Source organism: Antennarius striatus, chromosome 23 (genome assembly GCF_040054535.1).
Source record: "Antennarius striatus isolate MH-2024 chromosome 23, ASM4005453v1, whole genome shotgun sequence".
Classification (NCBI taxonomy): Eukaryota; Metazoa; Chordata; class Actinopteri; order Lophiiformes; family Antennariidae; genus Antennarius; species Antennarius striatus.
The window spans coordinates 1,609,859-1,624,448 of NC_090798.1; the positions used below are offsets into that span (position 1 = coordinate 1,609,859).

At 47.0% G+C, this 14,590-nt stretch overlaps 1 protein-coding gene across 2 annotated transcripts; it reads right to left on the reverse strand.

Moving 5' to 3' along the window:
- Nucleotides 1–192: 192 nt before the first annotated feature.
- Nucleotides 193–14,306, reverse strand: tesk1b (testis associated actin remodelling kinase 1b). Of its 2 annotated transcripts, none has more exons than XM_068308425.1 (11): nucleotides 14,157–14,306; nucleotides 12,882–13,563; nucleotides 6,487–6,608; nucleotides 6,330–6,378; nucleotides 5,719–5,865; nucleotides 5,544–5,626; nucleotides 3,292–3,382; nucleotides 2,644–2,727; nucleotides 2,272–2,358; nucleotides 2,085–2,181; nucleotides 193–1,996 (listed from the first exon to the last, which is right to left on the reverse strand). In XM_068308425.1, the coding sequence occupies exons 2-11, from the start codon at nucleotides 13,074–13,076 to the stop codon at nucleotides 906–908; spliced, it is 2,046 nt and encodes a 681-aa protein (XP_068164526.1). In that variant the 5' UTR covers nucleotides 13,077–13,563; nucleotides 14,157–14,306; the 3' UTR covers nucleotides 193–905. The 2 variants fall into 2 exon arrangements, with proteins under 2 accessions (XP_068164526.1, XP_068164527.1); XM_068308426.1 differs by having other exon boundaries at nucleotides 12,882–13,640; nucleotides 14,157–14,299.
- Nucleotides 14,307–14,590: the final 284 nt, after the last annotated feature.

The window sequence follows — 14,590 nt, forward strand, 5'->3', positions numbered from 1 at the left end:
ACCATTTGTTGCACCATATCTTGCTAAAAATGTAGTCAAAAATCCATTTATAACTTTTTTGCAATCAAAAATCAAATCATCTCTTATGTCGACAATAATGAAGGAATTAAAGTCATTAGAATTCTGAATCGAACAGTCGAGAACCAATCAAAAGGACAAACCAACAAAACGTGTCTGCATGTTGGGAGAACGTCACTGCATTTTGTCTTTTTATTCAATGCCATCTTTAAATAACAAGAATTTGTGCATTTCTTAAGCAGGTCTTTGACCATTCATTCCCAAAAGTAATGACATCAATAGTAGTTATTAACAGTAATACAGCTGAAGTGCTTAAACCAGGCAAACAGAAGGAGAACATACAGCAACAAAGGGATGGTGTACCGGCCACGCCCGCTCACAATCACACTAAGACTTGAATCCGCCGACATGCTCAGCCCTGCGACGCACCGTACACAACAAAAACAAAAAAACTGCCTGTTCGTTCAGAAACAGCACCAAACATCAAAAGATCTGCAGCAGTAATAATACTAAGCTTAACATTCCTCGTTTTCATCATCAGTCGTAAGAATCTTTACACTTGCAAATATACAGGAGCTAAACCAGCAGAGCCCTAAACTGGAGTGTTTACATGCTGAAGAAAGGTGTGGGCACCCCCTTTCCATGAAAGTCTAGTTGTGTCACCCCCAGCCAGCAGAGGGCGACATTCAACAAGCCACCAGAGAAAACGTTAGTCTCTTGTTGCAGAGCTTTCCTAGTCGATTCAGACACCCCCCCACCCCCACCCCCACCCCCGATCCAAGGTATTGCTGATTTAAAATCTGTGCAAATTCACTTAAGAAACACTTTATTTCCAGTGAAAAGTCTCCGTTTGTCTTTTCGGTCTATTTGGTGTTTGAGATATAAGACTAAGTCCGAGCCCCCGGTAAGGCCAGTCCCGGCTCCAGGCTGGTGGTTGTGGTCGTTGGGGTAGGGGAAGGGGGCAGACCTTTGCTGGGTCCCGGACACAAGACCCCGTTCAGGTTCTTGTAGGGGTTTCTTCTGGGCGGAGCTCTGAGACACACCGAAGGGAAGCGAAGCCCCGCCAGGCAGCACCCGGGGCAGGAGATCACCTCCTCCTGGTCCAGAGACTGTCTGCTGCCGGAGCCGAATGGAGACGACCCGGGGGGGTCGTTGGTTGGGGAGTGGTAGCTGTTCTTGTTGATGGTGCTGGAGGCACCTGTGGTGCTCGAGTTCCACCCAGACGGTCGACTCACCACCACGTTGTTGTTGTCCAACTGGAAGAGCGGGGGACGGACAGTGGGTTCGTCGGAGATGGCCGACCCCCAACCGTTGGAGAGGGGCGGGGTGGAGGTTTGGAGGGGGGTGGAGGAATGAGACGCAGGGGTGGAAAGTTTGGAGTAAGGAGACGAGTCGTCGTCTTGCGTGTCCGGGGAGCTCATGCAGTCCATGGGCTCCTCAACCCCCTCGTCCTCCTTCTCCTGCCCCAACAGGACCAGAGACAGGGGCTTCAGAGGGAGAGAAAGACCTGAACCGCTCCCCTCCCTGGTCTCCTCCTCCCCCAATAGACTCTGTTTCTCACCATCTCCATCCACTTCCCCATTGATTGAGGATAACTCCGACGCCGACTCCTCCTCGGTAAGGATGGTGCTCGGCGCCGACGTGAGGTAAGGAGGGGGCGTACACGGCAGCGAGTGGCAGCGCCTGTGCCTCCGAGGGTGCTCGTAAATGTCCGTCTCGGGGTCGTCGCAGTCCGGCGGCGGCGGCAGGGTGAAGGTCAGGGAGATGACAGACTTGCTGGGGGTGTCGAACAGCTTGATCTTGCCACCTTTGAGGTCCTCCCGCTGAGAGAAGGGGTTGACGCGAGCGGTAGCTGCCAAGGTAACAGACGGAGGCACGTCTGGGGGGTGGAGCATGTCGGATTTACTCCGGGAGAGGCGGGGGTCTGACGGGAGGCAAAGAGATCGCCGTCTTGGAGAGCCAATCACTGAAGGGACGGCTTTAAGGAAAAAGAGAATGATTGGTGTTCAACTTTAATTCACAGAAGCAAAAACATTAATTTTCTGGCGATGAAACGTCGCACTAACCGATGACTGTCGGTTTATCTTTCTGTTTCCTCTCAGCTTGTCTGCTCTCCAGCTCTTCTACGATCTGGGAGAAGGACGGACGGAGTTTTGGATTCATCTGGCAGGAGAGGAAAAAGAAAATGAACAAGACGGTCGATAAATAGAATAAAGGCTTTCATCAACATCCAATATTTAGTCTGATTCTCACATTACAGCAGGCGACAGCCAGCGCCAGGAAGTCAGGAGGACAGCCTCGAACCATCTGCTGAAAGGTCACCACATCCAGACCAAAGTTCTGCACGAAAGAAAGGAAACTATTCAGGGGTTTAACTTCTCTGGACCAACATAAAGTTATTTTTAAGAGACTGAGAAATGAGTTTATGATGACAGGAATTGAGGTGATACAACTGCAGTTCCGTAAACGGCCACTAGAGGGGAGGGCCTAGTGGAACGCTCAGCCATAATATGGAGGTGTGTTGGAAATATTGACATCATCGTACCACTGTTACACTATGAGTAATGATAGTTATCTGAGATAACCATCAGTGGTAAAGGAATAACAGATTTGTTGTCTTCGTACCGCCGTGCGTGGAAGAATATCTGGATCAGCCTGGATCCTCCCAATAATCTCACACAGGATGATCCCGTATGCGAACACGTCTACCTGCAGAGAGGAAAATGAGTCAGTCAGAGATGGTATGTAGATCATGATGGCAAAAAAAAAAACACTCCACATGAAAATAATTAATCTACTTCCGTCTAGTTTGCAAAGAAAATCAATCTTAATTTGTTTTATGGTTATAAGAGCGCTTTCTTTTAAAGTAACACAGATTAGGTTTCTAATGGTTGAAATAAAGGTCTGAAAAGCTAATTGTAAAAATTATGTGGTTGGATAGTTTAACCCATTTTTATTGTGAAAGTAATGACAAAATCCATTCTATTCTTATTTACAATATAAATTTGCTTCACGCCAACTTTTAATTACTTGTAAATCAGGTCAGGCTAAGCAAAAAAAGAAAGAAAAGTCATCTTAATCCCTCAAACTGAAATAATTTTCCATTCAGTTGTACAGATTAGTAGCAGCCAAGATGTTAATCCATTTGATAAGTAAATTAATAAATATTTATGGCTTCACTTCACTGATTCATCAGCCTGGCATTCTTCACACCCACTGTGGATCTTGAACTCTCACTACAATCTGTGAGGTAATAAGGTGATCGATCACTACCTTTTCATCATAGGCTTCTGAGCGCAGCACTTCCGGGGCCATCCAGTAGGGGGAGCCCACCACAGCCAGACGCTCCTCGTTCTCTTCCTCACTGCAAAGATGAAGGGATGGAGGAGGAAAGAGAGGGAAGGGTCACGATTAAAACAAACAAACACATCCATTTCACAAATATGCATTAAAAAATACTTTAATGCATTTAATTCTGGGTAAAATCTGTTATGTTCTTGTTTGATTATATATATATGTATTTGATCCCTTTTGCCCTCAAAGACTTTAGGTTATTCTGATTTTTTTTTTTTTAACATTTACCATTATTTTCTATTAAACTATCACAATTGGTCGGCAGGTGTGCAAAAAAAAAAAGTCAACAAATATACTCCAGCAGCAGAAAAGTTTTTTGAGGTGAAAGCTGGTTCTGCTCTCGTTTGCCTGTTGCTTCTTTTGTAACTTAGAAACCACAGCGTTTCTGTGTTGTTGTGCAATTCTATTTAAATAAAAAGGAAGGAACCAGTGAATGTGTGTGTGCAAGATGTTGTCCACACACATACACACACACACACACACACACTGCTGGCAGTTACTTCCTCTCCATGCTATTTCCATCTGCTACTGTGGGCTATGATACTGCAGAAAAATACAGCGAGGGAAGTGATGGCAGAGCGAGAGAAACAACATTTGGAGAAGCAGAAATGAGTAAACAGAGGAAAAAAACAGTCAGAAGAGGTCATCAGTTTATGAAAAACATGAACCAGGAGTTGAGTAACAGCAGAGAGACAACGACAAGAATGAGATCCAGGAACGCCATGAGAGGGAAACGAGGAGGAGGAGGAGGGCTGGAATAGTTTGACCTTATTTGGAGTGTTTTTCCTAAAGCCCTGTCATCTCGTCTCCTTCTCTACATGCCACAAGGCGAGTGGTAGCGCTCCAACACTAACACACGTTCAAGAAGATCCGTCCATTCCCTCCTGGCACTCCTCTGCAGTGTTTGATTAGAATAGTAGGCAAACAAGCCCCCGAAAACGACGGAAACGCAGCTCATCAGCTGCTGTTGAGAGAGGCTGGAGCAAACAAAGGCTCCACAGCTGCAGGTACGAGATGTAAAAGATATAAAAGAGATATAACAGGAGATATAATAGAGAAGCATGGAGGGGGAAGTCGATCACACCCCTTCAACGCTTCACAATCAAAAAGCGTGGAGTTCAGCAGACGTCTGCGCCCCCCACAGCGATACACACTTGTGTAAACACAAAGGGTGACAGGGCAGATCCGGCGGAAACGAGCAGCGAACACACACACACACACACACACACACACACACACGAGTGCAGACTGGGTCACAGCTAACCGAACGACTGCAGGAGGCGGTTGAGGAGCTAACAGCGCTAACGGTGTGTGAGGGAACCTCCTCCAGCTTCAATCAATTTTAACAAACGATCACCATCACGAGGTGAAAAATTATATCTCTCCTGATCCATCGTTAATAATATCATAAAAACAAACAGACAGACCCGAGGACGTCTGTGGAAGTTGATCCTGCAAAACTGACTCAACTCACTTTTAGAGTTTTATTGCAACTCTCAGTCTTTATTTAGTTTTATTCCTCACGACTTAACTACTCAGGTTTAGTCTTGAGGCTCATTATCAGCAGCAGGAGGCTGTAGTACGTAGAAATAAACAACAAGTGCTGTAAACGACCACCGCACACAATCTACACGTGGACACTGACCCTGAATTATGTCCGAACTTCTGGATGGAAGTTCTTAGTGAATAAAATGTTAGGGTGATAATATTTCTAGTTTTATCTGTTGAACCCAAGTGATCCACAACAAAAAGGGAGGGAAACAACTCAAAAACAGAAAAATCAACGCCCGTCATGTTTGTTTTACAGCATCAACAGAAATGAGACGGAGCCAACGTCCTCCTGCTGCAGCGCCAGACTGAAACCAACACAAACGATTAACACCCAGTGGCCTTTAACAGTTTAGTCAGAAGATATTTTAAGTTTCTTTCACCACTTTTATAGGTTAAACTATTTTTACTGAGGACTATTTTCCTCTTTTTCCTATGATGTCATTGGAAAAGCAGCTGAAGAACATTAAAGTGGACGGCTGGAACTCTGCTGGTCGTTTATGCTCAGGCAAATTTATGGTGGTGAATAAAACATCCAGCATAAATGTCACTGTATTAACACACACACACACACACACACACACAACTTATCACGCAGCGCTGATAGAATGTTGTGTTCCGACCTGCAATCTGGGATTTTCTCTGCGAGGCCAAAGTCTCCCACGATGACGGAGCACACGGCGCCCTCCCAGCGCACCAGGCAGTTCTGCACAGAGGGGTCAGAGGTCAAACGTCAGCATCAGCGATACTTCTGTGAACGTGTGTGTGTGTTCTCCACTCATGCCTGTGTGTCATCACCTTGGAGGTGAGGTCCCGGTGGAAGATGCCCTTGCTGTGCAGGTACCGCAGCCCCCGGGCGATGTCCAGGGCCAGACCCATCCGCGTGTCCCAGGACAGGAACACGTCGCTGGCCAGCAGCTGCTCCAGGTTCCCGCCGTTGATGTACTGGAATGAAATTAAAATAGAAATAAAAAGCTTATTAATGACCGTTTTTGGAAAACTTTCATCCAAAACCTTTGATTGAAAATTGATTTGCAAATAAATGCACGCAAAATAAATAATTTACAACAAATCCAACACCTGTACGTCCAACACCTGCTGAGTGTCAGAATCAATGGAGGTGTCGTGTTACATACAAATCCCTTTTAAACATTGTTAAGCAGCTCGGTTACCATGGCAACGTCAAATAAAAACCCATCACACACACACACACACATGCAGGTGACATGCCGTGCACCGCCTGACCTCAGTGTGTGTTAACACACTCCGTGAGGGCCTAAAGGTGAGCTTTAGACGCTCTGAGGTCATGAGTTCAACTATAAAACGGGTGATGAAGCGATATCCTGATATTTAAACTATTTTGGTAAAATTTTTAATCAAAAATATTGAAATATTTAAAGTCTCCTTACCTCTGTGAGAGCGTGGAGCTGGCCCTCGTGGACACACACTCCTATAAACCTGGAGGAAGTCAGATGATCAGAGAGCGCCGAGTACGACGGCGGCGTCCAACAGGAAGTAGGAAGAAACAAACGAAGAACCCGGCGTGTCAGGAAGTGTGTGTGTCACCTGAGTATGTTGGGATGCGACAGCCTGTTCATCAGCTGGACCTCCCTGAGCATGTTGGCTCTGTTACTGGCCAGGATGTTCATCTTCAGCGCCATCACCTGGCCCGACACGCGGTGCTGCACCTGGACGCCAAAGACAGGCAAACACACAAAAAAACACTTTAAAAGTTTAACTTTTTATTAATCTGGACGCCTTTACAAACAACATTCAGCCACAACGGTCTGTTTTTATCTGACATGTGGCCAAACGGGGCGTAATTTATGATGGGAACCTGCTAAAAATACACGAATCACATCGCTGGAGTCAACCTGGAGTCATGAAACTCAAACACGCCGCAACGCCGAGCCGTTAGCCTTTAGCACCCTAGCGCTGCTGGAACCGGGCCATGACACATAAAGCAGTCGTCGATGGCAACGGCACCGTCTGGTATGGTAATCATGGTGATGCAACACCCCCCCCCTTCCCTTCAGGATATATGTTACTGCATATTTGCTTGGGAAGTATTTTGACTTCCAAAATAAACGGATGGACGCAGCGGACGAACTTTAAACACACAGAAGAATTCAGGCATTTTTTCCAAGCTTGTTTTCATATTTGTCAGTGTCGGTTTGTGTGTGTCTGTGTGTGTGTGTGTGTGTGTGTGTAGAAACCGGTACTGCATGTTTGTGGAATTAAGACAGTTTCTAAATAAGTAAACAAGAGAATGTTTGCCATACGCAGGAAGAAAAACCTTTTCCCTTTTTTTTGTCTTAATTTTTTGGATTCGCGAAACTTTTTTTTACAGGTACTTTTCTGCTACCTTAATGGCACAACAACAACAAAAAAACAAGTTTATTTTAATTCATATTTAATGTTGCTATTGTCATTTGATGCAATTATATTACAGATTATTTTTATATCGATGTTTTCAAGCTAATATTCTGAATGTTAATGCAGAAAATCTGCTACATGCTAGCAGCGGTAACACCCTGGATTTTAACATGATGCTCTCAGCGAAATGTTAGCATCAGCTACATTAGCATGCTCACAATTACAATGCAGAGCAGCCACGTCACCCATCTTAGCTCAGCGTGCTAACATGCTAACCAAACCGAAGGATCTCGGCTGGGTTCTGGTGGCAGGAGAACCATGGAGCCCATGAGACACCAGCCTGGAACGCGGCGCTAACGCTAATGCTATTAATACACAGACTTGGACTCGACTCAACCAGAATCCTTTCCGGCTACTTAATCCGAGGAGACGAACACATGCTAATCACACTCGAGCTGCAGAACGGCCGTTTCCTCTTTGGAGCAGAAACTTAAACAAGGACTTAGAGGCTCAACAAGACTCTCGAGGAACTTTGAAACCCAGACTTCCATTAGCACACATTCTACACGCCGCACATCTGCCTTCTTACTTACACGGAGTGTTGAGTGTGTGACAGACACATACATAAACACACACACACATTCAAGGCCGACGTGACCCAACAATCACACAATCAGAAACACACTCTAGATCTCCTTTAAACCAACTTATCCCTGCAAAGTGCTGATGTCAGCAGAGGAAAGGTCACAGCTTTGCTTTTGCACCGCGTTTCAAACATGTGCAGCGATGTCTGTTATTAGCCAACGGCCTGATGGGAAAGATACACAGTGAGGGAGGAGGAGGAGATGGAAGACGCCTAAAAAGGTCAAATGAGACGGGCGGGACTTTTAGTTCTGAGAACAAACGTGAAGACGGCGGCGGTTTGTACTTTTAAAAGATGGAAATCATCAATGGAAAATGAAAATTTCCAGATAGACGCTGAACAAAGCCGTCTGTCATGTTGGTGGTCGGGGTATTTGATGGATGGGTCTGGGGCTGGAACATCAAGGGCATCCGAACTGCCTTGTAATCAGCAAAACGTGCCTCCAAGACAAAAACGGGGGTTGAGCCAGGAGAGACGGATCCGGGGTCGCGAACTCATTCTGGAGCCGCGTCACACAACTAAAAAAAGATGAGCGTCTCGCACAAAAGAGCTCACGGCTTTCAAGCCGCCGCCCGAGGCGGTGTGTCCGGGTGAGAACGCATGTATGGGGGGTGGCCCCCAGCCAGGGGCCCCCAACAACAACACAACCCTCCTGTGTGGTCGATGGGCTCAGACACAGCCTGATGTGTGAAGGCGAACCATCCCATCCTGGTAGCAGACAAGCCGACACACATCCCCTCACTCGGTCCGTTTGCGCAATAGCGCCGCTGGCTTGGCCCCGCCCACCTCCTCCTCCAAGAACGGCGGCCTGAACATGAGGGTTCATGCCGGTTCAGACACGCTAATCATCGCTGACCTGCAGCTCGTTCATCAACCCCAGAAAGCCAAGTCACAAAAATGAGAAATTATTACATCCAGCTGCATTATGGGAAATGTAGTGTGTTCCGCTTGCCTTCACAATAAGAGATAAGAAATAGTTCTCCTCAGGAAAAGGTGCTCATTATGACACAAACTTAAATGATTAGGTTAATGTTTTACCCGACCTGCAGGTCAGGATTGTGAAACGGTGACGACTTGTGAAACAGAGTCAACTTATAGCAATTTTGTTACGCAACTTTGTGAAACGTACACAACAAACAGTGATTGTAAAGCCCAGCTATTATCTTTGGCTCAGCCTGAGAGTCGTTTGAGTTCCTGCACCAACAGATCCGCTGGTGTTTCGTAACAGAAACCACAAGTCTGGTCCTCACATGTCAGACGTCACTTAGGAGTCATCGGTAAACAAAGAGTTTTGTATGAAATTTCTCAGTATTTTTTTAATTTGCAAAGATTTTTGTGGAATGCATGGAAGTAACAGTCTCTATTTAAACGTAGATGGAATGACAACGTCAGTTATTTAGCAATGCAGATGCCAACACTTCCCTTCTCTTCTATAACATGTGTGTCAAACTCGAGGCCCGGGGGCCAAATGTGGCCCCGCCACATCATTTTATGTGGCCCGCGAGAGCACAAAAGGTCAGAGCGTCCAAAAACAGAACAGGTCAAAAGTGTTCTGACCAAAAACTACATTTCCCACAATGCAGCATTTAAGAACATTTTAAGTTTGACAAAAACGTTGTGATCAAAGTTAACGTCCTAACTCGTGTCTGATGTTATTTTTCTTTATTGATTGATAGTTTGATCCTTGATTGATGGAGTTCTGTGGGTTTAATGACCTGACAAATTAAAAGGATTTATGTTAGAACAGAGAAACAGATTTTTTCAAGTTACAAACTGTAATGTTTGTAACTTGAATAAGTAATAAATTCAGAGTTATTTAACATTAAGGAGTAGTGAGATTAATGTGACATTACATTTATTACTTACATCTGGTCCTCTGAGGACAGACGTTACGCTGATGTGGCCCTCGGTGAAAATGAGTTTAACCCCCCTGTTTTAAAACTGATTCCACCGAAACAGGAAACCGATCGAAAAAACTGAAACACCTTCATTGTGGGGGGGGGGGGTGATGCAACAAAAACAGTTTGTTGTTTTTACCATTTAATGAACAAACTCTCTGCAGAATGATGGAACAGGGGTGACGACACAAAAAACATCAGACCTGTGGTGCGCCACAGAAATAATTTCATCATTTCTGACTAGACAGGCCACGCCCGCACCCATTGGTTCTCTGGGGGGGGGGGGGGCAAAAAAAAAGGACTGCACTCCCAAAACATGGATGGGTGGAGACGACCATTGTGTGCCGATGTGAAGACACCTCCAGCCTCCGGAGACAGATCTATAAAAACACTCGTAACCGCCACAGAAAGGTGTGTGTATGTGTGTGTGTGTGTGGGGGGGGGGGGTCCTACAAACTATATGATTACACAACTCTCACTATTTCAACACTAGTTGAAATATTTTTTATAAAAAACCCCACCGTGGTTCAAGTGAAGACAGGCCAATCAGGGCGGACCGCAAACAAACCGACTAGCCATGCGGCTAGCATTAGCCGAGCAGGTCCAGACACTTGCAGCGAGGGAGGTGGGGGGGGGGGTTGGCGTTTCCTGCTTTCAGAGTTTGTTTTTTTGGAACCGGTCGCATCCCAACACGTCCTAAAACCTTAAAAGGTCTCGGTTTTTAAGATCCCTGATAGGATAAGAACGTGTTTTCTTTGGAAATGTGTTTTCCAGTCAACCGATCCACGTCTTTAGGAGGTAAAATCATCTTGAAAAAGAATAAACGAGTCAAAAACGTCCATAAATCAAACCTGACCTGATAGGTCGTGTTCTCTGTTGGATAATTTCATTTTAACTCATCCTAGGCTCTGAGAACTTATTGAATCGTCAAACAGAGTCTGAATACATCACAATCTCACTGCACAAATCTTTGCGGAAATGATTTCTCGCCCCTTTTTTTTTTTTTTTTTTTTTTAGCAACAAAAACACCCGGAATGATCAAGATCACGGAATCTGAATCGTCAACGTTAAGAAAACGTGTAAAAAATGACGCTGAAAAGTTGTTGGAGGGTGAAAACGTGGCTGAAATCGTTCCGCTGGATCCTGTGGAAGTTTCTAGGAAACACACACATTTCCATGTCTCATGTAAATTTTAGAGAAAGGCCGAATGACAACCAAATCTTATCCGAGGTCGTCTGGAGCCTCCTTGTTTGAGAGAAGACGGGTGTCGAAGGCGTCGGCCGACAAACGGCTGGAAAACGACAAAAAAACAAATCTTGAGTTGTCGTTTGAACAACTTGCAGCGAAGAGACGCAAAGAATCAATAAATAATCAAATTTGTGGCGTCACCTGATGGGCGCCGGTGCAATTTATTTATGACTGAGGTGTTTTACTGCCGGATGACCTGCAACGCTTTCAGTTCAAAGGTCAAGGAAAGCACAAAAATAGGAAACAAAAGCAGGATTCTTTACATAAAGGCAAAACCAGAGACGCTAAAGGGGGGGGGGTTTGCACAATCTTGTGCTGACAGGGAACGGCCTGACCGCCCCGTGCGAGGCTTCATTGATCTGCACTGAGGAATGAAGCAACACACACACACACACACACACACACACACACACACACACACACACACACACACACACACAGAGCAGGAAGCCAGAGGCTTTGAGGGAAAGAGGACATTCACTTGGAGGCACAGAAACATAAACTATTATATTTTAGTGTCTGATGAAACGATTCCTCCTCCTGCTCCAGAATAAATCCGGATGGAGGAATAATCGTCGCCCGTGGCAACAAAAAAAAGAAAAGAAAAGTGACCGATGGTCGCGTTAGTCTTTTAGAATTTTTATGGTACAATCTAAAGCCAAGTGCCAGCAGTAAACACAGTGACATTTGCATGCTCATTGGCCATTCAAAGGGCAAAAAGGGGGGGGTGCCCTCGGAGGAGTCCTTTCACAACAAAAGGTCTCAACAGTGACGGGATGAATAATTTAAAGAGCGGATTGTTTCCTAAAAATAGATGAAATGTCAAAACGTGACATTTCATCTGCTCTCTAGAAGCTAAACGTCAAACACAGAACGAAACGTTGGAATCCCCCCCCCCTTGACCCCCAAGTTAAACCCTGGAGTGAGGGTAAATGGACACTTACCCATCATCCTAAACATTTACCGCATCGCACCAGGTTAAAATATGGAACATCTTCCTGTCAAGAGTTGAACAGAAAATCAATTTCTGGGGTCAGATAATTGCTGATCGAATAAAACGTGAATCTGGAGAGTTTCCGCATTTGGTGCGGAACTGAAAATAATATTTGGGGATTCCCTAAACAGTCAGGATTTTTTTTTAAATTGACATTTTTTTCACCATTTCCTGTCAGATGAAGGAATTAATGGTGAAAATAAGCACCAGTTTCACACTCAAGATAAAGCATGTGAAGCTCTATTATCCTCACAACCATTGAACACAATCCTCTTATTTCAGAAAAGTATATTAAATACATTTACGCACGTTCTGCTCTTTGGATGTGACGCAAACTGCGCTGCGCCATCTCCAACAGCACCGACACGCACCGGATATGGAAACCCTTAGAAATAACAGCAGGTGTGACGAAAGGGGGGGTAGGATGGCGGAGATGATGATGGGGGGGTGGGGTGTGTGTGTGTGTGTGGGGGGGGGGTGTAGGGTTACCTGCACGTGCGCCAGACCGACCTGCCCTGACCGTCTCCATTTACGCACCAAAACACACTCGATCCAGATTAACGCGCAAAACGTGCGGGCAGCGGGGGCATTAGATGCGTCAGTGAGGAGGAATTTTGCACTTTTTAACAAACAAACAAAAAAAGTAATCACTTAAATCCTCGCTTATTGATCCAGCATCTTTGCGCATTATTTTTTTTTGCCACAAGTTCATTTCCAAGTTTAATTCTGTAAAATCCTGAAGAAACCAGAAGGTTGTGGCCATGAAACATAGACTTAAATAAAGAATTAAACTCTCTCTCACCTTGAACACCTCCGAGAAGAACCCCGAGCCGATCTTCTCGCAGTTGAAGTCGTCCAGACGCGCCAGGCTGGACACGGCGCTGCGCAGAGCCCGGTAGGAGGACGGTCTGATCCGGTTGGTGCCGTGGACGCTGTGCATGGGCGGCTCCGCGTCTCCCCTCGGCTCCGGATCGATCCTCTGCGTCTCCATCTCCATCTCAGACCCCCCAGGAGGAGCGGGAGGCGGGAGGAGGACGTGGGGCGTGCGTGGAGTTTAAAATCCAGCCCGACTGTTTACATATCGCATGTCCGCCGCTAGGCCACGGCGCCTGGAGGTGGGAGGTGGGTGGGGGGTGGGGGGTTAAACCGAATGTCGCAGACACCTCCTGGGCCTAGTGGTCCGGTCTAATTCCCGCACAGGTCCGCTACAGGTCCGCGTCTACCAAACTGCGCAGCGGCGGTGTTGCACCCTGCAGAGTCGGTGCGCAGTTGGCGTGAAGTCCCGCATGGCGGGGGGAGGAGGGGGCTGTTCCGTTACCGAACTGCGCAGTCTGCCGCTGCTCCGGTCCGTCTCTCCGTTTCCTCAACTCCACTCCTTCCGCAGTGAGAGAAAACGTCGGGACTCTCCTCCCGGTTCCACCAATTGGATCGTGGGTTTTCCGGTGCGCACCGAGACGCGTCCCTGACGCAGCAGCCTAGGAAGACTGAGAGAAGGAGGGTGAAGAGAGGGGCGGGAACCGGCGAACCGGGGCGTCAGGACTCCGGATCCTAGAGAGTGCATCTGGGGGTGTCTCAAAAAAAATACAACAACTTACACCGGTTGGATCGGACCGACTGGGGGGGGGGGGGGGAGTTGATGACTCGTAAGATCACCGGCGAGAGCCGCGGGGACTAACCGGCGCATGACGCGTGGGGGACCGGGAGAAACACCGAATCAACCCGTTTGATGGGGGGGGGGGGGTTAAGCCATCAGAGGTGTGATCCGGTAACAGCTGTGGTCTCTAGAAGATACCCCCCCCTCCCCAAATAAAGATACCCCCCCCTCCAGCCTCACTGCAGGCTCGTAAATTATAAATGCAAAACTGATCCGAGTTGGAGAGGTTTCACCTGTCGCGGATCCACACCGACTCACACGCGGTGTGGAAAGTCATCACGTCACCAGCCCCCCGCGTTTCACGCAAAGAAATTTAAATATAAAAAAAAACGTTAAAAAAAAAAAAAAGACGCTGACGCGCGTGATTGCGCCTCCAGAGCGCGTGGACGCGCGTCAGCGACGGTAACCTCAGGGACGACTCACCTGTCCGTGTCCAGACACGCAGCCTCCACCCGATCCCCGCACCAGCCGTGGCGTCCGGTTACCGGAGCCTCTCCGCCGCTAATGAAGCTCCCGCCGCGCCGGCGCAGTCCGCCGTCACGCGCGTGCGCGCGCTCTTCCGTGGGTGCGTTTTTTGTTTTTTTTCCCCCGTGCGCGCCCCCGTTCTCCGGTGCCTCCGGACCCGCCTCGTTTCGCGGGAAAGACTCCACGCAGGAAGAGGACAGGTGACTGTTACCGAAGCTTTATTTTGGAAGATGAGAGGCGGGGCGGGTGCCCACGTGATCACCGCAAAAAAAACAACAACCCTCACCTGTGGGGGCGCGTTTCTCACCTGGGTGTCTGGGCGGTATGGCGGGAATTCTTAGAAATTAGAGAAGGAAAGTTTGTTTTTTATACCTAGAATTTTTTAAATACTG